Below are 21783 nucleotides of genomic sequence, written 5' to 3'. Positions count from 1 at the left end.
TTTGCCTTCAGATCTACATGTTGTACTTCTCAGCTTCACTCCCTTTTTTAGGAGTAGGTACTAGGTTAATGATTTAGATAAATCAGATCCTGTTCCTCTGAGGTCTGTCTAGAGAGAGCACTGCAAGTTGTGTCTCTGACATGAATGGCAAGTGACTGACATCTGATGGACAAGTGCAGTGTATCATGAGGTGATGTTTTACACTGAAATGTTCAGGCCTTATTCATGGGACATGATTTTCCTACTGTCCTTAGTAGTTACAATGTAAAGCTGCCAATAAAAGTGCTCAGGCTTTACCCATGCCTAATTTGAGCTTGAAAGCCTTTCCCCTTGCGTCTTTGAGAACCATAATATTTACATTGTCCTTTATGACATTCCAGCATGACAGGTTGTGCCCTTGTTTCTTAGTTGTTGTTTGGATTTGTTTGTGGTTGGGGAGTGGTGGTGGTGGTAGATTCTTTGAAACAAGTAGCTACTTTGAGTTAGCTTTAGTAGTAAACTGCTTAACTGAGAAGTTCTGACACTTATGAGGAAAAGATAATTGTCTCTAGGCTTTTTCAGGTGTGAAAGAAAAACACTGTCATTCATCTGTCCCACTTTCTTTGGCTTAAAGTAGCTGTATCTTACTCTCTTTGTGTACCTCAGCAGGTAATGTGTTCTGAATTCAGTTACGCAGAAGCTCAGCAGCACAACTGACTTCTTGATTTAAAAAAAAATGTATTCCCCAGTGTCCTTTGCTGTTGTTACCTTTACTGACTGGCACTTCCTTGTAGCCTCCCTGTGGGTTGTCTAAACCGACTGCTCAGATTCTTCAGTATGCTGTTTCCTAAGGGAAAACTTTATTTCTTAGTTATGATTTGACTTATGCCGCTATTAATCTTGGATTTTTGGTTAAAAAAAATCCATACCTTTTCTAACATTAAAATTTCACATGAAATACTTTGGAAGGACACTTAGTTCAAGATAATTTTGTAACCTTTGGAGTTGTTTTGCTGCGATGGAGAAAGTCCATCAGGGATTAGCTCTTATTCCTGTTGCCTGAAAAGTATGTTTCCTTTTTCTGTGAAGAACCACAGTTGCACCTGCTGCATCACAAGAACTTTGCTTTTCAAAGTAATTTTGTAGGGGTGTTTATTTAGGACTCAGACTGTTGAGTAGCCTTCTGGTGGTGCGTTGTATTTTTCCAAAGTCAAGTAGTGGATTACCATACAACAATAAATGCTATTCCTTCCACAGAACATAGCTATCTTTCCTCTTTATTACTGAAAGCTTTGTGTATTAGACACTTAACATCTCTTTATGGTAACACAATGTAGTGGTAAGAATGAACCATCTCAGTTGGTTTTTTATTTGTAGTCAAATTTAACAAAAAATAATGGCTTTGCAAGCAACTCATCAAAAATACCATGTATGCATAAGAATATCACAGTCATACTAATGAAATACTCTGCAGCTATAAGACTTCCTTCTTTTGACTTTGATTTATTCCATTTCAGCTTGTATTATCTGCATAAGGGCTATAAACCTTTTCTTGTACCTGAAAAAAAAATTCTGTCAATGAGCACTGCTAGAATGTTACTTTATTTTTTATGTAGTCATATGCAACTTTCTAAGTGTTTCTCTTCTTTCCAAGTGTTTGATTATTTTTAGTGACTTCTAGTTGTTTTTTTTCTTTTTTTTCCCTCTTTACTTAGGTCAATGTTCCAGATGACCATAATGCCACTTCAGGCAGAAATGCAATTAAGCAGGTATTTGAAGGTTTAACAACAGGACTTCTAAGGATAACTGCTGTGATTTTCAGATGCCTAATCTCCAGCTTCCCAGATGGAAACAACCTGAAGATATTACAGGAAGTGAAAAGTAAATCCTCGCAAGTGGAAGCCTTCAACAGCAGAGTCCAAGACCTAATCAGGTTAGAAAAAAAATAATCAAACTCCTATCAACCTTCTTTACTACAAAGAATGAAAATTGAAGTGGTTTAAGAAAGGAACCAACTGTTTAAACTCTTAACTTCCTGAGAGTAGTTTGTGTGTAGTTCAGGAGACTATTAAAAAGCTATGCTCCTAAAGAAAAAAATTATTCAAAAAATGCAAACACGGAAATACAGAAAACTAAGAGTCTTTTAATTTTGCATTTTTGTGTGCTTTCTGTAAGTTTCTTCTCCTAATTACCTAGGCGTCAGCTTCCATATTTTCATTATATTTTCTCAACTTTCTATACCAACTGTCTATGCACATTGCCACTGTGGTCCTGCATATCATACATACATTTGTGTAAGCTTCCTATAAAATACATAATTCTTATTATAAAGATTACACAATCATTCCTAATAATCTGATTTCAATGTTTATAATGTAGTTACATTTTAGTAGCATTTGTCTAAGGATATTTCTTGAGCAAAATTTCAGTCAAAATGACTCAGTGAGTTTAACAACTGAGTCAAAGAGAATGCATGGTTTTGTTCATTTTTACTTGAACCATCTAATTCTTTAGTAAAAACACTTGAACCTGAATACAATCATATTCCTGTGAAACCTGATCTAGGTGGACCTGCTTTAGCAGGGGGGTTGGACTAGATGACCTTTACAGGTCGCTTTCAGTCCCTACCATCCTGTGATTCTGTGATTATCCATCGAAAATAAATGTAGATCCACCAATATGTTAGACTTGCAGAAAGTGTTTAGTTTCACAAATAAATTACATAAATAGTCATTAATATATCTTCAGCCCTCTGAAGAAATGAAATTCTGATGGTATACTAGTGGAACTGTTTCACAGTGAGCATCTTCAGACTTTTCAAAGTCTGGTATGATACTGATGGATACAAAAAAGACAGATGGAAAAGGAAAGCAAAACAAATAGTTGGCATAGATACCAGTGACCTCTAAAACTTTTTTGTTCTCAGATGACCCACCTTCTCCCCAAACAGGTTTTGAAAGAGTGTGAAATTTCAGGATGTTGTATTCTGCTCAGTTATGAATGGAAGGGTGGGAGGTCTGCTTATTGATATTTGTGCTGAACAGACATCTGACACTGACTGGGCCAAGCACAGGAATACCTTTAAGATAAGAAGATACATGAGAATCCAACAAGGTCTCTCACCTGAGGCACTTTAGGGGATCTGGTTATAAATGGAGAATGAAAGGCATGATGACAAGGTAATAGCGCAATTAGGGGGAAAAAAAGAGAGAGAGCTTTTTAAACTAGTTAAAACCAGACAAATTCTGTTATTAATAAGAATCTTTCACCTTCAGGTCTTTGTATTGGATGTCTTTGGGAGTTGATTAAATGAAAGTTTCAGTAAGATGGGAGAAGAAAGAGGAAAGGTGTTTGGGGTTTTTCCCCCCGCCATTTGGGGCTACTAGACCTGATGCAGAAGCAACAATTATCTGTACACTAGCTGGGTACCAAGAAGGTAGTCAAATTACTTGAACTATGCTACCATAGATAAAAAAACTGAGAGGCAGAGGCAATAGATTATAGAGCTTTGACATTCCACTTGTCTGGATGCTCAGTTTTTCAAGGAAGAGAATGCTTCATGCATCTTCTCATTGTCTTCAGATGCCATTAAAGAATAGTCCCAGTAGACTGAAAACACTCCTCTATTTCTTCTCTGCCAGAAGAGCAGCTGCTTTGTATCCAGGTGTGAGTGTAAAGGAAGAGGCACAATGAAAATCTTTTGCAACTGTCAGTCACACTGTAGAGAACAGGGAAAAAGGAAGAGAATATTGATGAGGATGGTTGTGCCTTTTTGTGAGTAATCATCCATCAGTATTAACTGTGTTTTATTTAGTTCTTCCTTTCCCCTCCAGTTTCACACAGGGATTTCTAGCTCTCAGCATTTCTCTCTGACTGTGATGTATCTTAACAGTCAGCTCTGTTCCTGGAATTATTCTGCTAATACAAGGGAGCCTGCTTATTAACTGCATGATCAGGTGGATTGCTTAGAACAACATCTGCAAGAAACCTAATGCTGGTAACTTTTCATATTGTGAAGCAGAACAGACAAACTCACCTGAGCAATGAGTGTGCCATTAATAACCTTTGTGCATCTTTAGCAGTTTTTAACTGCTATATTTCAACAGCTTTAAAAATCTCACGTACTGTGGTTAGACTTCTTGCTTTATGTCCAGTGTGTTTTTACTCATAATTACTTTCATTGCTTCCAAAAGCTTTGTGTCAGCAGAGTAAATTTTGCCAGAAAGTCTAGTTTCTAGCCCTGAAGAGAGATTAGTCTTTGAGCAATAACAATGTCTGCAAAGTGGAGAGGTTTTCTTCCCTAATCTTAAAAAATCCCTGTTTTTTCAGAGTCAGACTGTAAGAAATGTGATGGAATAGTTATTTTTATTAAATACTTGTACAGCTCCTGGGATAAGCATTAACTAATCAGTACTGCTTATTTACTAGCATAAGTATTATTAAATAAAGTTCACATTTAGTCAAGTCAGGGTGGTCTTGACATTATGGGGAAAATACAGCCAATGGTGTTCCCATTACAAGGAGCCTACCTAGGGTCTAAGAGACCATCTCTGACAAATGGACTTGACAAGCAACTAGACAGAACAACTAGTAGAATGAAGTAATGTTAATAACAGGATGGTTAATGCAGGCTATCAGTGTAAAAACAGTGAACCAGTTGATGGTGTCTGAATACAGTCAGTTCCCCTTTGTCTGTTAAGCAGGTGGAAGCATGACAGTTCTGATTTTGACAAGATGTTTCTCTCACTTGATAAGCATGGAGGAAAAGACAAAGAAAATTAGAGGGAAAAGAGAAGGAGGAGGTGATTTCAGCAGGATATTTGTGTCTCTTGTAAGTCAGCAGAATGAACAGTTGAGATGGAGTAGTCTGTGAAGCTGTTTGTGGTAGAAAAAGGAAAGTACATGAAGTGAGGTGATAGCAGCAAAGTGACATGGCAGAAGGTTATCTGTGCACAGTTTAAGTGGAGTTTATAATGATCAAAATATGAGAGAACCTGATGTGGACCGATAGATAGTGGTTCAAGGACAAACATCAATTTTTCAGGATGCAACCTTCCAAGGTATTAGAAATTTAAAGCAGCAGCTTTAGTAATAGTGATCTAATCATCAGCAATGATGGTCTGATCTACTGTAATAATAAAAAAGAAAGAGGAATTTTTAGTTAAAAAAAAAGTCACTGGCATGATTTTCAATGCTTTCAGTTTTGACTGAGCTCCTGAGGAGGCTTTCCTGTCCTGATCCTTCTTTACTAGTGGCAGAAGGTTACCTGCATGTGTTATTAGCCTCTTGACTGTTGCATGTATTTTAAAAAGGAAAAAACCCAACAATGAGGCAGAAATTGTTATGATATACGCATTGCAATAAAACGTTATCTGGGTAACATCATTGTCTTCTTGAATTAGTGTGTTTTACAAAGTTTATCTCTTCATGCTGAAAAGAAATTGTGCTGTTGCAGAGCTACCAAGATTATTATAAATCATTGAACTATGGCAAAATTCCATTGTGCTTCTAGGATTATGGTAAAATAAACATTTACACTCATTTTTCTTTAACAGTATAATACAAATTGTCCTACAACAGACAGATTTCTTAACAAAACTACTGATAGTTACAGAGCCAGATATAGTGTTATTGTAATTTGAATTGTTTTATTGAACCTTTCAGAAAGAGTGTTTAAGGAATCACAACCTGCATTTTGTATGGTTTGATAGTAGAAAAGCACAAGTTGCTTACTTTTCAAAGTTACCAAAACAAGCACGAGACTACGTTTTAATACAATTTTTCTTCTGTTTATAGTTACATGGTGAACATAGGATTGATAGACAAGCTGTGTTGCTGCTTCCTCTCCGTTCAAGGCCCTGTTGATGAGAATCCCAAAATAGCAACTTTTCTACAAAATGCCACAGCAGTGTTGCATGGAATATGTCAGCTATGTTTTGCTGTCAATGGAAGGTGAGTGCACTTGGTTTGTCATCTATTAAGTTCATCGGGCAGCAGTCATTGTAACTCTATGCCAACACCCTGTTCATGGAAGGGAGCCCTCTGATGAGACTGTTAAACAAAACTGTTCTTAGTCACATAGTAACAGCTGGTAAAGAAACAGTGCAGGAAATTCACTCTGCTCACCCTTTTACAACTGAACGCTAATTAGTTACCTGCACCAAGTCCTGATACTTGTAAGTCATTTATGAGAAATACAAACTTTATCTTTACTCATCACTACAGTGAGGGTTTTATCACTGCTAATTTGAACTGTCCAGACCTAAAGACTTCAAGAGATAATTTATTATCAGCAAAAAATAAACTCTTAATTTATTTGTCTCTAGGGCAGCCTAATTCAGCTCCTGTTCTCTAAAATACTACTGTCAGTAGGGGAATTATAGTTTCTATAATGAAAAGTATTACTAGATTTGTCAGGGAATTTCCTAACACAAACTGTTTGCTATCATAACCTCACCAGGGTTGTAGGGAGTGAGCATGAGGTATGTGTCTGACAGCAAATTGGGGCTTTTAAAATCTACAGCGTTTAACAGCCTGACATTGGGAGAGTCAAAATTTCTGAACTTTGGGGTGCATGTGCTAGAACCTATCACTGTTAGACTGTTACACATTTAAGGAAAAGAAGAAGCTGACAGAACTTCACAACAGATTCCTGAAGGGTAAAATTATGCTACGCTCGAAAAATTGGAGTTAAAACCACATAAAATGAGGAACAAAGCTGTAGGTAAGAGCTGTTTCTAGTAACCTAGGGACACAGGCACATGGAAAAAGAACTGCAAGAAATATGAGCCCAAAGAGACTACCCTAATTTACTGAAATTTCCTTTTCTGAAAGCTGCCAACTTGGCATTTTACATTCCAGAACAGCACTGCCAAAAGTCAAATGCATGCTAAAAAAAAAACCAAACAAACAAAAAAAAAAATCAGGATTCTCTTAGTGAAATAATAGTTCTAGCTACAAGAGCAAGTAACACAATACTTGCCATTTCTGAAACAGGCACATACTTGAGCCACATAATAGAGGTCTTTGCACCCTGAAGTAATACAACACTGTGCAAGTACTTCCTTCAAGAGCATCTGTCCTTTATAGGGGAAAAATAATTTTGGAGGATTGAGCATATTTCTTCACAGTTACACCAATAAGTATCTGATCTTATTACCTGCATATAACAGCAATGCTTTGGATTTTAGCCAAAAGTACTGATTGTTCTCGATTTCCAGGGTGGATTGCTCATTTGAGCATGGAAATGAATGAGAGAAATGAACTTGGGGATTGGAAAATTGTTGTCTTTTGCTTTTAGATCAAAAGCTTTGATGTAACTGATTAGAAGGGCAATTTAAATGTCTTTCATCACCTGAGCCTGCTGTCTTTTAAGAAGTAAATGCAGAGTGTAATTCTGTCATGTTACAGAAGTCTTTAGTGTTCAGGGTGATTTAAATGGAAAAAGGTTTTGCCAAACACAGATTAAGGTGGCAGAAACAGAGCTCAAATTTATTGAATTCTTAAATATGTCACAGCACAGCAATACGTGTGCGTGATACATGACCTGCAGCACAGAAGGCAGCCTCTTTTTGTGAGAAATACAGATGCGTCTTTCATTCATGGTAAACGGTAGTAGGAGGCCATGCAGCCAATTCAGTCAGAATCCAGCATTTCTCATGCTGTCACTTAGTTTGTACATAAACTTGGCTTGAGCACCAAGCATGTGCAGCAGAGTAATAACCTCTCTGATTGTAAAACTTTTGAAGTTGTTACTGACAGGAAAAAAAAGTCTAGTAAGTGCTACTAGTGCTCTGACACTGTAGCATGAAAAGACGTTTTGCCAAAATAACATCAGGCTTTCACCGTTGTTGCAAGGGCAATTTTTCTTAATTGTTCTTTTGATATATTTTCCCATACAGAATGTTTCTGGGTTGGGAACTTCTTTATGCTCCTCAGTGGTGATCAGGGGAGTCACAAAATTAGGTTTTTTCCGATAAAACTATTTCAAGCTGTTGTTAGTGATATAAAAAGGTGTCATTCCTGTTAAATGTGTTAGAATGTTTTTATGTAGTGCTCTTTATACTGTGTACAGATCTTAGCATGCTGCACCTGCAAGTGGCGCAGTGGGAAGCTGACAGGGCAGTAAATGCTGGGCAGCTCACACACCAGGGCCACCTTGGGGCTCTCAAGCCATCCCCAGTGCCTGCAACAATTAAATCCTTTATGAACTGGCAATGGCTAAGCACCGCATGATCCTCCTCCTTTGCTTTCAGACACTACCAAGCTGTTGGGAACTTCACTGTGACTGTAACCTACAATATCCACAGAGGGCTAGAAGTGAAACACTAAATCAAGTTTTAAACAGTTAATAGAGCGTGTCCTGTAGGTACAAAGTATGTTAGGCCCGTTTCTGGAGCTCTAATGTAGGAAAAGCTGTCAATCCAGATTTTGTTCTTTTCCTCACAAAAACATTTTGTAAAATTGCCAGATCTAGCAGATATTTCTAAACCAAGCTCTGGATTGATACACAGTGTTTATTTGGACAGTTACTTCATGGAAAATGTTATAGGCAGGGAAGAGATCACAGTCGAGTACCTCCCTACACCCCCTACACCTACCTCTGCATCAGGCAAGAAGTCACACAATAATATTTATTAGAGAATATCTTCAAATTGTATTGTATATGTATCTCATCATTAAGTATTAAATGAGGTCTATGGTTGATATTAATGTAGGTGATAAAATTTTGAGACATAAACTAAGATACTTTTTTTATTCCCATAGTAGACGTGGAAAAAAAAGGTCCAAAATCTTGGAGTTATATACAATAAAATCTTGCTAATATAGAAACATAAATTGAAGGATCCTCAATTTCAACATCATAAAAAGTTATTGAAATGAGGGAATCTGTTCTGAACATATGTTATAAACATATCTAATTATGAGAGAAGGATTTTCTTTTCATTAATGGTCAAGGTCTTTAAAAAGATTTAAATTTGATATTGATCTTCTCAAGTGATCTTTTTTGGTACTGGCTAATAAATGCTAGATTGATTATTCTAATTGAAGTTTTGCTCTGGATGAAATAGTACATTTTACAAACACTGTCTAACACATAAAAGATCATTTGTTGAAAGCAATAGTAGCTTGTAACCCCACATGAACCTTGTTTTGGTAATTTTTATACTCTCATCTGTTACACAGTGAGAATCAATGAGGGTGACTTGAGACCTCCAACTGTATATCTCATTTTTCTTTCACTGTGTTGCACGCATTGCTAGTGATGGATGTGAGAGGTCCTTTCTTCCTGATAAATTAAAAAAGACAAGTGTGAGAGCTGAAAATAGGGGTTTATCTCTTCTTGTATGTAGTGAGAAATAATAAAATGCAGCACATCCAAATATTGAGCTATCTCTCTTTGCTGAGCAAAAGATGAACATGACATTTGATAGTTAGGCTTGAAAATTGCCATGATAATGCTTAACTGGATTTTGCTCACCATTAAGAGTAACAGTATCCAAAATTGAAAACAAAGATATTTTTATTAACATAAAATAAAGCAATAATATTAAATAGACTTTATACAGAATAATAGTGGTTTATGTAGCCCTATAAATCTGTCTTGCAATTTGTCTCCAATTGCAAATGTCCAATAGCAATGTTCAGGACAATAGCCTTGTTTTCCAGAGTTTGTTGCTGTAACTATGAGAGATACAAGGCCTATTTTATGACCTTGAGTCCTGAATAGACATATGGAGCATACCTGACTTGCAAACACAAGACAGAGCAGTGAGCAAGCATAGAACACAAGAAACATTAATAGAGGTATGGCCAGCCTGCTCCAGCTTGCCTTCCCTAAAAGCAGGAGTGGAGACTAAGTAAGAAAATAAATAGTAAGATCTTCATCAAGCATCTCAAGGGTCTTGCTTATGTTCTTGTCTTTTATTGTACTGCCCAATGTTCATCAAATTTCTGTCTCCTTTTTTCCCCACTATGAGTCTCTGGAACTAAGATTTCTAAGAGGTTGAGCTGTTACTCTGTGGAGGACTGTTGTTAATGCCGTATTTTGCTTTCACCCATTAGTATGAATGGAGAAATTCATACTAACCACAGAGTTAATGCAAACAGCAGAAGGAAACTGTCAGCAGTAGTGCAGTATAAGGGTTAATCACCGAGGATGCATATTTTCCCTAAGAGCAGTACAGTGGGCAGGCACAAGAAGAAAAGCGAGTTGAGCATAAGGTGAGTATTGCAATAGTCCCTCAAGTTATGTAGCTCCCTGCGACATCAACCTTTTCAAAATTTTGCTGTTCTCTTGAGGTAAGAAGTGTCTGTAAGCTCCTTTGGTAATCTAGGAAAACAGAATGTCATAGCAGTACATTAGCTAAAATGTTAGTGTCACATCTTATCTCAAAACAGCAGCGGAATATATGTAAATCTCTGTCACCAGCTAATGAAGTTGTGGATTACAAGCTGAAGTGGCAGAAAGCTGCAGATTTATAGGGTTTCATCCAGGAAGATAGTCACTGTCAATGTCACAGATACACAAGGAAGTAGGCTAGTCTGTTTTCAGCTTTATTACAGTAATTAAGATAATGTCTGTTTTGGCTGCTGTGTAGGAAATCAGATGCAAGACTGCCTGAAAGCTGGTTGTGCTTCTCTCCACTTCCAAAGGGCAGCAGATCCAGCAAGTACTGTAAACTAAATAAAACTTGTTCTTGAAATGAATAACAGTTTGCAAATCAGTGCTTTTACACAGTACCTGTGATTCCTAGTAGTGTGAATTATAACAAGATCTGACAGGTGCTAAATACTTCTTTATACTTCTTTTGTTATCATTTTGCCACTTTATTTTGACAGCTCTTTAGAAATAAATTTTGGAAGCAAAAAGTACAGATTATGGTTTTTAAATTGTAATGGTAGAATATTTAAAATATTACAATTTAAGCCTTTTGAAAAGTCGTGGCTCCTTTTTTAAAATCAGGAGTATGTCTTTCAAATATACAAATGTTATAATGTATACCCTTAGAGAGTGTAGTCTGCTTGTTAGCTCAGTCGGTTTTCAAAACAATATCTTTTCAGATATAAACAGTTTGCTCATATTGAAGCTTGGAGAAATTGTAGTTTTGTACTTGTTCTACAGAGTATGCTGTTTCTCATCAAGCTGTATTGAATTCCTGTTTTTAATAAATAGTGGTGTATTTTAAGCAACGAAGTACCACTGTTTAGTATCTTTCTTTCCTGTGATGGATATATCCACATTTTAAAATTCTTAAACCTTTCGTGTAAGTCATAAACCCTGTACCAATTCCTGAGACTCCTTGATGGCAGAAGCTGCAAAGCATAATGGCAAACCATAATGAAAAGTCCCTGCATTTCATTAAAGTCTTTTTTTATGACCCTGCAGGTTGTTTGATGGTAATTTAAATATTTGCCTGTTTTTCTGTGTTAAATATAGAGACTTGGTAAAGTTTGAAAGCCTATCTGTTTTCCCAGCTATATAAGCCAATGTAAAAAAAATCCGGCAAGTCTTCCTTCCCCTCAGTGATTAATTGAAGGGGTTTTGTCCATACTGACTATTTTACTTTGGCAGCTGTTACAGACCCAGAGAGTAAGCTTCTTTAAATAGGAGAATTAGGAAGTACATCTATGGGAATCTCCTCTCTTAACTTTAGTTATGTAAAACCTAGTTTTTGTATATGATGCCCTCATCTTCTGATATTAGGGTTTTTATGAGTTTTTACTTCAATATGTGTCCTGACAGCTAGCACTGAATTTTCACTGGGCGTAGATTTGAGGTGGATTAAAAATCTGCTAAATGCATGAAATCCAGTATTGTACAGACTTGACCAAAATCACTCATAGCAGCACGCGCAGAGGTTCATGCTTTATTTTCTAACTTCTCATGTACATTTTTTTCATCTTTAAAGCCCACAATCAGTGTGAATAATGTGTTTTACCTTTTTATTATGAGTATTTGAACTTAAAGTGATTATAGCTGACAGTTAAAACCAACAAGAGCCAGCGGCCTGTTCATACACACATTAACTGTGATACAGGCAATACCAAAAATAAACATTTTTGAACAGTTCCTTTAGTCCACCAAACCTAGCAGGCAGATTTTTTAACCTTTTTTTAACAGTTTTGTCCTGTAGTATATAAAATTCCTGATCTTTTCTGTAAAAAAAAATAATGCTTGTATTTTAAGTTATTTCACAATTGACTTTTTAAAGTATGTTTTGATTCATTCACTGTTCCAGAGCAACACAAAATGGTAAAAGGATTTAATCCAGCAATGTAAGCTTTTTCATATGGAATTGTTTAAAAGTAATGAGGAGTGAGAGTTGAAAGTAAGCTAACTTTAACCTCTGGTAAAATTGGTCAATCTTCTCTTCACATGTAGTGACAAAAAATTCTGTGAGGTATCATATACAGTAATTAATTTGGGGTTATGGTTTGACCACAAGTGCTTTTTTCATTTTGCACTGTTGAAAAAGCCGAGATTGAAATGAAGAAATGCTAGTTGGCCAAAGGAGTTGTGCTCTCATGTGATACTGTGGAAATAAACATTCTAGTTACTGGAGTCTAGTTAAATGACAGCACATTTTAGCTACTGCATACAGCAGAATAAATAATTGTACAACAGAAGGTATTTTAAAGCAAGGAATACCAAGGAGTGGTCCCAGAACTGTTAGCTCTACTTCCTTTGCAGCCATCTGGGTTCGTTCCTCACTTGCAGCCAGGTTCATGTGCCAACAGGACTTGAAGCTATGCAGCAGGAATCTGCATCGAGGCACAGCTTGCAAGTGCAGGTGATGGTTCAGGAAATGTCTCTGCTGACTCCATTCAAACACACTCACTTAAAGACCACAGAGCTGTAAAATGAAGATTTTGGGCAGAGATTCCAGGCACAGGAAAGGAAAGTAATGCCATAAATTGTTGTGCAGTGCAACCCCACCCAAAAAACACTCAGAGCTCTAGTAATTTTCCGATTTTTTTTATTCTGTGTGGAGTAAATGTCAGGGTCTTTATGAGTGTTACAAACCAGCTGAATGTTTATGGTTCTTTTGAACAGGTAAGTGGCATCAAATCTTAATTTTAATCATCTTTTTAATTTACTTCATCTTGTCGTTCTAATGTCACTACATCTATTTTGAGAGAATCCTGTTCTGGTGGCCATCTGAAACACTGTCATGGCTGGTTTTGTGGCACAGTTTCTCTAAGGATTGTTAGGAGTTCGGTTGGCTACCACAGAATTAAACAAAGGCCTCATTTTTGGAACCTGTACAACAAACTCAGGCATGTTTGCCCCCATCTGACCCTGTACCAATGGCAGAGATGTGGTGGTGACTGGTGGCACTGGAGTCACTTGTGTAACAACACAGATACTGAAAGATAGACACAGATAACTTGCTTTTGGTTTTACTATGTCTTGCCTAAAGATCTGATCTCTTTCTTCTTTTGAAGATTTCTGAAGTAATTATGCACTCTTGTACATTTTTGTACAGCATAGGTATTGCTGAAATAGGCCTGGGATATTAATCCTTGAGGTAGCAGCAGAGGTTACTGTACTTAAAAGCTTTTTCAGTACCATCAGACATTCATAGGAATAACTTGGAAAGAAATGGTACCCATAATGCTAATTTCAGAGAAGTTCATTACTACACATGTGACCAAACTGCTTAAAAGCAGAAGTGAGTCATGTGAGCACTGCTTTCTAAGTGTAAAGATGTGAGCATATAGTGATGGAAGCAGATGGGTGCTAGCAGAGTTAAGTTGTGTACAACCCAAATAATGTCATGTTGGATTCACCTGAGCTGAGGGCTATGTGAAGACCCCTCATAGTTCTGTGAAGATAATTCATAGCCTGAGTGCTAGAATAGCCTTCCTAAGCCTCCTAAATCTTCCCTCCTTCACATGCAATATGCCTGCCACCTCGCAGTAGCTGTACACACTCTTCCCACCCAGTGATCCCTGCTCAGGGGCACAAAGGGAGTTTGTGGTATCACAACCACCTGGTTATCAGCTTTGCCATATAAAGCAACCAAATGTTGCCTATGGTTTTAGTGCCCACTCATGCTACCTTACAGAAGAATTTTACCCACTGGAAAATACATAGATACTGGCTTTCAGATTCACTATTATAACTGAAGAGATGATTCTTCACATTTTCCCTTCTCTTAAAATATTTAAGCTATATTTGAAGTTAGCCCAGTACTAGGGCATTCTTTGGTACATGGTGAATGTAGTTTTGTTATCCTGCCCTGCCTGTTTCTCTTTTAATTTGGTCCAAGTAAGCAGTGGTGGGCTGTTACAAATAGAAATTCTCATTGGTAGATGTTGGGTTTGGGTAAGGTGGTGCTTTCTTGCCTACTTTTTTTGCTTCACTGGAAAAAGTGAAAGTAACAGTACAAAGTAATGATTGCTGAATTCATATTTAGTTGCTCCCTTGAAGACAAGAGTCTGTATTGTAAAAAGCAGAATTAGTCTCACTCACCAAGGATCTCTGTTGGAAACTTCACTGGAGCAGAGCAATGTGTGTAACAGAGTGGTGCAAGATGCTTCTGATGCAGATACTGAAAAGATCATTTAGAGCCATTATAGTTAAGGAACAACTCCTTACTTATTCTGGTGAGCAGGAATACCCTCAGCCTTCTCCGTGTCTGATCTTTTCTGTGTTGAACTGGATCTTTAAGTCTTACAAATTATCTTAGACAGTTATTTTTGTTTCCACTGCTTTTGCATTTCCTTTACTTTTAGTTGTTACAAAAGGGAAAGATATTCTCATCTATTTTGTACTTTTATAACATCATCTCATGTCACCTGTCATGTTTTCCTTTCATTATTAAAAAAAAGAATAGATAGACTCAATCTCTATAGTCTCTTTTGATACACTTATTTCTTTTTTTCTATTTTTTTTCTTCAGATAGGAATATAATAGATGAGATTATGACCAGGTTTTGATGTAGCATATTTCTAGTGTTATCGTGTCACTGCATCTTAATATTTTAGTGTTTCCTTTGTTTACTGATATCAACTAAATGTATTTCCACAATGAAGTACAAGTGATTGATGTGATAGGTTTGAATCAGAACTCAGAGTATACAAAACTTGTTGAATTATTTTGTGCTTTATTTTGTATTTGCCTGCCTCACACATATTATTTAGCCTCCACAGTAGTGGCAATCTTAGTCATCCTTAGTAGTGACGCTCCTGCATCGTCTTCTGGATTATTAATTATGTGAAAAAACATAAACAGAACAAATCATGGGGGGATTATGTTAAGTGCTTTTGAAAGTTTGGATGTAACAAGGCAAGAGGCATCCTGAGTTATTTACCTGTCTGTCCAGATGTCCTAGGTAGCCAAAAATTGCCTTTATTTTATGTGTATACTCGGGAGATATGAAAGACACCTAGTTTCCATTTGCACAAGCTGTGCTGGTTTGCCTTGAGATTTGTGCTTTACAGTTTCCCATAATAACATCTGACTGAAATATGAAGTACTGTGTTTTTTTAACTGCTCAACCAATTCATTCTTAAATTCCTACAGAACTATTTGATTAAGATCATCTGGTCCTACTAACTTACTTTGCTACTTAGGTAGGCAGTTTGTTCCAGTGCCTGCAGCCCATCACCGAGGCAATGAGAGGCTCCAGGGAGTTCTCCCACCTCTGCTGGCTGCTCTTTCGAGAAAGAAAGATGGGTATAGGCTACTGATGTGAAACAGAGCTTGTCTGGAGCCCCTAAAGTGCCCCCAGGCTTCCAACTTTAAAGCTGCCGAATTTCTTCATGGTCTCGCATGGGTATCATGAGCCCATTTGAGGAGCAACAACACCAGTATACAGAGAAAGATGTTAAAAGATACAGCTGTGGCGCAATTAAAGAGAGCATGAGATGGTGCCGAGATTATTGAAAGTATTTTCTGGAAATATTGTGGCTGCTTGACATATTAGACCTCAGATTTTTTTTTTTTTTTTTTTTTTTAATAATTTACCAGTTTTCTAACATTTGCCTTCCATTCTATGACTATGTACAAGTGCTGTGTCCTGGACAAGTGGTCTCACCGAGTGCTGGTCTCCTCCTCAGACAGCTTAATGTTTCTTTGACAGATCTTGGAACATATTTGACAACACACGTCAGGACCCCACAGGACTAACAGCAGTTCTTCAGTCAACGGATCTGGTTGGAGTCTTGCACATGTTGTACTGTGTTCTTTTCCACGGGACAATTTCAGATCCAAACACAGCAAGTCCTAAAGACAGCTATGCACCGAACACAGTCCAGGTTGCCATCCAGAGTTTACGTTTCTTCAATAGTTTTGCTGTTCTTGATCTGCCTGCCTTTCAGGTAACAGACGTTTTAAAACTTTTGCTTAGTGTGAAAATATTAATTATTGCATTTACTTTTGAACTAAGTTTTGTCTTTAAGATACTGGATACTTAGGGAACTTCCACAATTAAATGCTTAGATTTTCTTCGTGCACGAAATTGGTAACTGTTGTTATTTCCAACACATAGCAATGACTAATGAATTTCACCAAAAGCTGAAAATTTAGAATATGTCAAATGCAGAATACAATCCGTTACTTATTGTATTCAAAAAAATGAACTTTTAGTATACTACTTTTTAGATTTAATAAATCATACAATGTAAAAGAAATCTTGCTCAAAAGCATGAAATAAAAGGTTTTCTAATGTGAGAAGTCTTGCTTATATTGCAACCACAGGTTACATTTGTCAGTGCTTTTGGTGGTTTCTTGCTTTAAGATTGTGCAACTGAAAATCACTTGATATAAGTTCTTTTTTTTAATCTGAGTAAAATTTTATTGACCAAAAATTGGAAATTAACTTTTCATAATTTTTATTCACAAAAAAAATCCAAAAATATAATATTTTGAGTCTTGAGAAGGTAAGTATTTTCTCACCTTTCTCTGTGAACAGACTTCTAATATAAGTGAATCATTTTGACATACAATGAAAGTGCAAACACTAGTATGTTTCTCAGATAAATTGACACAGCTGTTTTTAATATAAAAAACCTGTCAAAAAGCATTGCTTTGCAAAACATACAACAATCTTATACAATTCATCAGGATAGGTTTCTGTTTCATTTAATATGCAATTCGTATACAAGTTGTACCACACACTCTATCTGAAATGCATTAAAGTGAGCAAGAGCTCTGCATGAGTGAAGAAGTTGGTATAAGGTATAACTTTCCTTCAGCTGTGCTTCTTGACTTGGTTTTTTAATACATGTATCTCTGATAACAGCAACAAGCCGTTTGCATGTAGCAGCAGTCATCTGTATAGATGCGGTTGCAGGAACCAGTCCAGTCAGGATTCATTTACAGAGCACAGAAACAATATGTTTCTTGAAGTTCACATAAAACAACTGTTAGACACACCATTAACTCCCATTTCTTTCTGTAAATCAAGGTGTATCAAAGTAGCTTGTTCAATACCTCTTGGATTGAGACTGGATGTTTATTGTTGCTGTAGATACTACAGGTATATAGCAGCAAGCAAGACTTGAACTGGGACAGTTAGAGCTTGTAGGGGAGCTGTTGCAAGTGGCACTGGCTGAAGGGCTGCTCCCCGGTAGCTCAAGAAACAGCTATTAATTTCTAAAATGTAAGGTTCACACTGTTTGTATTTATCCTTCTATCAACTACTATTATATCTGAGTATTAAAAACCATCACCATTAATTCCCAAATCCCCTGATCTGTATTAGTTTGTTCTACTTAAAATGATGCAAGATAGTAATTACTGCATAATAGAGGACTAACCAGTTTGAATTGTGTCATTCAGTTCATCGATGCGGGGCTCTGCTCAGGAAGTATCTGCTGAGTTGTCCTACTGAATTGCTTGTGCAGGACAGACTCACTTCTGTAGTCTCAGCACTGATCTCTTTAAATATATTAATGGGATTTGTTCCTGTAATGTTAAAAAGCAATATACACCTGAGGCAGTTTGCTGCCCATTCTGACCTTGTGGACTACAGTGGGCTAGCAGACAGCAGAAGGAAAAAGCATAGTTTATGTACTGTGTGATTATTATCTCTAAGGAATAGCTTTATCATGTAATAGTAGGACTCTAGAATAGGGTTTTTTGATTAACAGAAGAGGTCTGGTATTCTAGAGTTTGTATTAGCACAGATGGCTCATGGGTATATATTTCATTTAATTTGACAGTCTAAACAATTGAAAGATGGTAGTGAGAAACAACACAGGATCCTGAGCTGATATTAATTCTGGCTAAAAAGGAAGCATAGTTTCCTTGAAAAAATTAGTTTAACTTTTATACACAAACTCAGGTGCCCTTTGACCTATTGTTATCAGGAAAGGTGAAACCCAGAGTGCTAGGTCACAGCATACGTGGACAGCACTAATTAAAGAAGAGTGGACCTAAGAATGTGGCGTTTACATGATGTAAGGCAGTTAGTGGTGACTGTATTGTGCATTACATTTTGAAAATACACTAACTTACCAGAACGCCCGAGATTCAAGACAGAAGGTATCAGCAGCTGAGTCTCTTAATTGTCACAGATTCTACTTTTTCTGGTGGATTTGGAGCATGCTAAAACTAAACTATACTACAGACTGGGATTTATGTGTATGTACTTAGCACAGGCTACAAAGTATAAAATGAAGAAAACTCTCGAATGAAAGAGATTTTCTCACAGGCCTGCACTGCCGTTTCATTAGAATTAGTAGACTGTCATGCTCATTCCTTGTGCTTTAGTTTTCCCCTTTGACCTTGTGTCGTTCTGTCTGTTTGACATGTTTATTAAATAGAGGCTGTAGGCTGCACAGATAAAATCTAATTCTGAATCTCCACATTACAGCAATTTGCCTACTTTTAAAAAGCATGCCAATAAGCTTTGCAGCTGAGTGTTCTCTCCTTTTGGAGAACTTTTTTTAATGTTTGAAAAGTCATCATTTGTTATAAATCTTTGTATTTCATTCAGCGCCTGAGTTATTAACGAGAACTGCATTTTGCTCTTTTGCAGCAACAGTTTGATTTCTTTTGTTTATTATGAAAAATTATTATTAGCCTGAAGTTTTCCTGGAACATGTAATGTATGTCAAATGAAATGGTCAACCTAATGCTACACTGAATGTCAAATAAGCAGAATCCAGTTTTCCCTGTGTTTCTTACATATTGAATTTATTCTTATTTTTGTGACTTTTAGTGCTACGGTCTAGTTGTAAACAAGAAATTGCCGAAAGAAGAGACAGTTTTGTCCTCCAAATCATTGCAAGATATCCTTTGAAAGAAAAATTAAAGGGTTCAATTGATGTATATGGAATTCACACAATTCTATAACATACCGCTAGACTGTAATTTCTGTTTCTTGGCCTCTTTTTCAGTCTATTGTGGGTGCTGAAGGACTGTCCCTCGCATTCCGGCATATTATCAGCTCTCTGCTGTGGTACTGTTCCCAGCATACCTGCGAAGGATTGCTACACGAAGTCATTATTTGTGTAGGCTATTTTACTGTAAACAACACAGATAATCAGGTAAGGCAAATGGAAAATGGGATCAGAAGTTATCGGGGGCACATTTAGTCATGGGTCCCTTAACAAAACTAATCTCCTCAGCATTGTTTTTGAAGTGCTTGGGATTCCTGTGAGCCCAAATAGATGCATTTACAAAAGAGAAACTGAAGTTGCATCTTAACACGAATTTGCTTGTTTTGTCCATAAGTAAACTGCATGTTCTTATACAGACAATGGTGCTGACATGGCATTGATTTTAACTAGCCTTACTCGCTGCCAAGATATGCTTAGCAACTGGTATTTTTAATTCCAAGTTAACTTCATGCCAACTTAATCAGATGAATGTGGTACCCAAGTCAAACCCTTTTAAAGACAATTAAGCTAGTCTACCATGGAGATGCATCCTTAGGTGCCAATGTAGCCATCTCCTTGGTAGCCAGAGCACTCATTTGGGTTTAAGTTGATCTTTTCCTTGAATCTTTTTAGTAGCAAACCAAATAGTGGAAATTCACCTTTAGCTTCCTCAGTTGTTATCCACTTTTGTCAGTGGACTCTGTGCCCTCTCATACTAGTTTATAAAATAACCCAGACACAAAACTTAATAATTCTAACATTTTAGTCTTAAAAATCTGCGTGTTTCTTCAGCTTATGTGTAGCATCTCAGAGTGTATTGGGCAGAGCAGAAGTTGGCACTGGCTCTTTAAGTATGTAAATGTCACTCTGGATGTGCATTATGGTACGTGCATCTTTGGTACGGTTCAGTTGAATGCTGTGTTTTGTGAAGTTACTCATTCTTTCTCCATACTTGTAACACCTGGTTCCTGGGTTTTTTCATCTTTTGGGGTAGGAGTTTAGGATTAGGAGTTTAGCTCCTGCAGTTAAGCTGATGAGCAGAAGAAAGAAGTCTTACGACATGTTAGCAAAGGTCTAGAGAGAAGTGATCTGATAACATTTTTACAGTTGTTAACTATAATTAGAGCATTGTAATATCTTAAAGCTGACAATGCTGTCAGAAATATTATATAATGCAATTTAATTGTAATGTTTCTGTGGCTTTGGTCACAGCAGAGGGAGAATCCTGCAGCCTTCCTACCCTGTGCAACCAAATCTCACTCAGGATCTGGAGCTCGCTGTGAGCAACACTTTTTAATATGGTTGTTTTGAAAATGGATGTGACATTGCTGCCATTTTCTGATTCCCACTGCTACACAAGGGTTCGTGCTGGCATCCAGAAGTGCCAGGAAACAATGTTGTCTTTTCTCTGCAGTTTAAAAATTTCTTTTCTGGCACACAAGTATAAACAGCTGTGATTCATTGCATGGAGGACTTGCAGCTATAAACGTGCCAGGAATAGTGCAGAAGAGGGATTTCCCACTAGCGATGTCAGTCAGAGCAGCCCATGGTGGCTGTCGCAGTCGAGCGCTCATGCCCCAGGGTGAAGGTCCAACCGTGGCGAGTGGGCACTGTGCCATGGCAGCAGCTGGCAAGGGTGGCTGCTGGCAGCCCGTCAAGGGACTAAGTATGTGCACAAGGCGTTTGTCTGTGGGCATGCGTCCCAGCTGGATATTTGCAGTGCTATGGAGTCTTCAGCGTGTGCGCTTGGGGTTGAGGTCATGTGCTGTCACTAATCTACCCCCACACTGACTTAATTTCAAGATTAAAAGGTAGCTTCTGCAACTCTGAGAGTCAAGTTTAGATCTTTGGTTAAACAACTGCAGTACGTTAGTACTTTTCATATGTTAAGAGCAGTCTTTTGTGGGAGTTTATTGTGGTAGTACTATCTTAAAAGATGTCCTGACCTGCTCAACTTTTAATGTCCTTTCTTATATTCCTAATGAATAAGTTTTAAACTGGGGAGGCAGCATTTTCATTTGTTGGTTTAAAAAAGCATTTTTAAAAACTGAAACATTCCTCGCTTGGATACTTGCAAAATGCAGGGAAGGCGTTTTTACAGAAAGGAAGTATTTTTCTTTTAACTACTAGGCAAAGCAGTACAACTTGCTTATAGTTGTGGTTTTCAGGTGCTGTTAGTGTTGTGACTTTCAATAAAGATACGATGCCTTTCATGAAAAGGGAAATGCTTTCTATTCATTCAGTTACAGTTTAATTTTTTATTGTGTTATGAGCTTCCAGTCTCTGACTGTTTCTCATCTGCAGAATCCAACTAAAAATTAAAAATTGGTCTCTCAGTGAAATCTTTCAACTAGCAGGCTTGAATTCCTGGAAAGAACGGCATAATAAAAATAGATACACCAGACTTTGAGATATAAAAACAAATTTCCATAGAGCCAGATATCTCTTTTTATTTAGCATTTGAATAAA

The 21783-nt window shown here is 37.2% G+C and overlaps 1 protein-coding gene across 2 annotated transcripts in view; it reads left to right on the top strand.

Moving 5' to 3' along the window:
* Positions 1 to 21783, top strand: part of SCAPER (S-phase cyclin A associated protein in the ER) — a 166782-nt gene that overhangs the window by 125586 nt on the left and 19413 nt on the right. For both annotated transcript variants that reach the window (XM_062000213.1, XM_062000212.1), the window contains 4 exons: positions 1695 to 1912; positions 5776 to 5931; positions 16071 to 16308; positions 19333 to 19482. In XM_062000213.1, coding sequence (XP_061856197.1) covers positions 1695 to 1912; positions 5776 to 5931; positions 16071 to 16308; positions 19333 to 19482 — 762 coding nt within the window. The remainder of the gene's footprint in view (positions 1 to 1694; positions 1913 to 5775; positions 5932 to 16070; positions 16309 to 19332; positions 19483 to 21783) is intronic.

This window comes from Colius striatus, chromosome 7, assembly GCF_028858725.1.
Source record: "Colius striatus isolate bColStr4 chromosome 7, bColStr4.1.hap1, whole genome shotgun sequence".
Lineage (NCBI taxonomy): Eukaryota > Metazoa > Chordata > Aves > Coliiformes > Coliidae > Colius > Colius striatus.
This window is presented reverse-complemented; position numbering and strand designations above follow the sequence as displayed.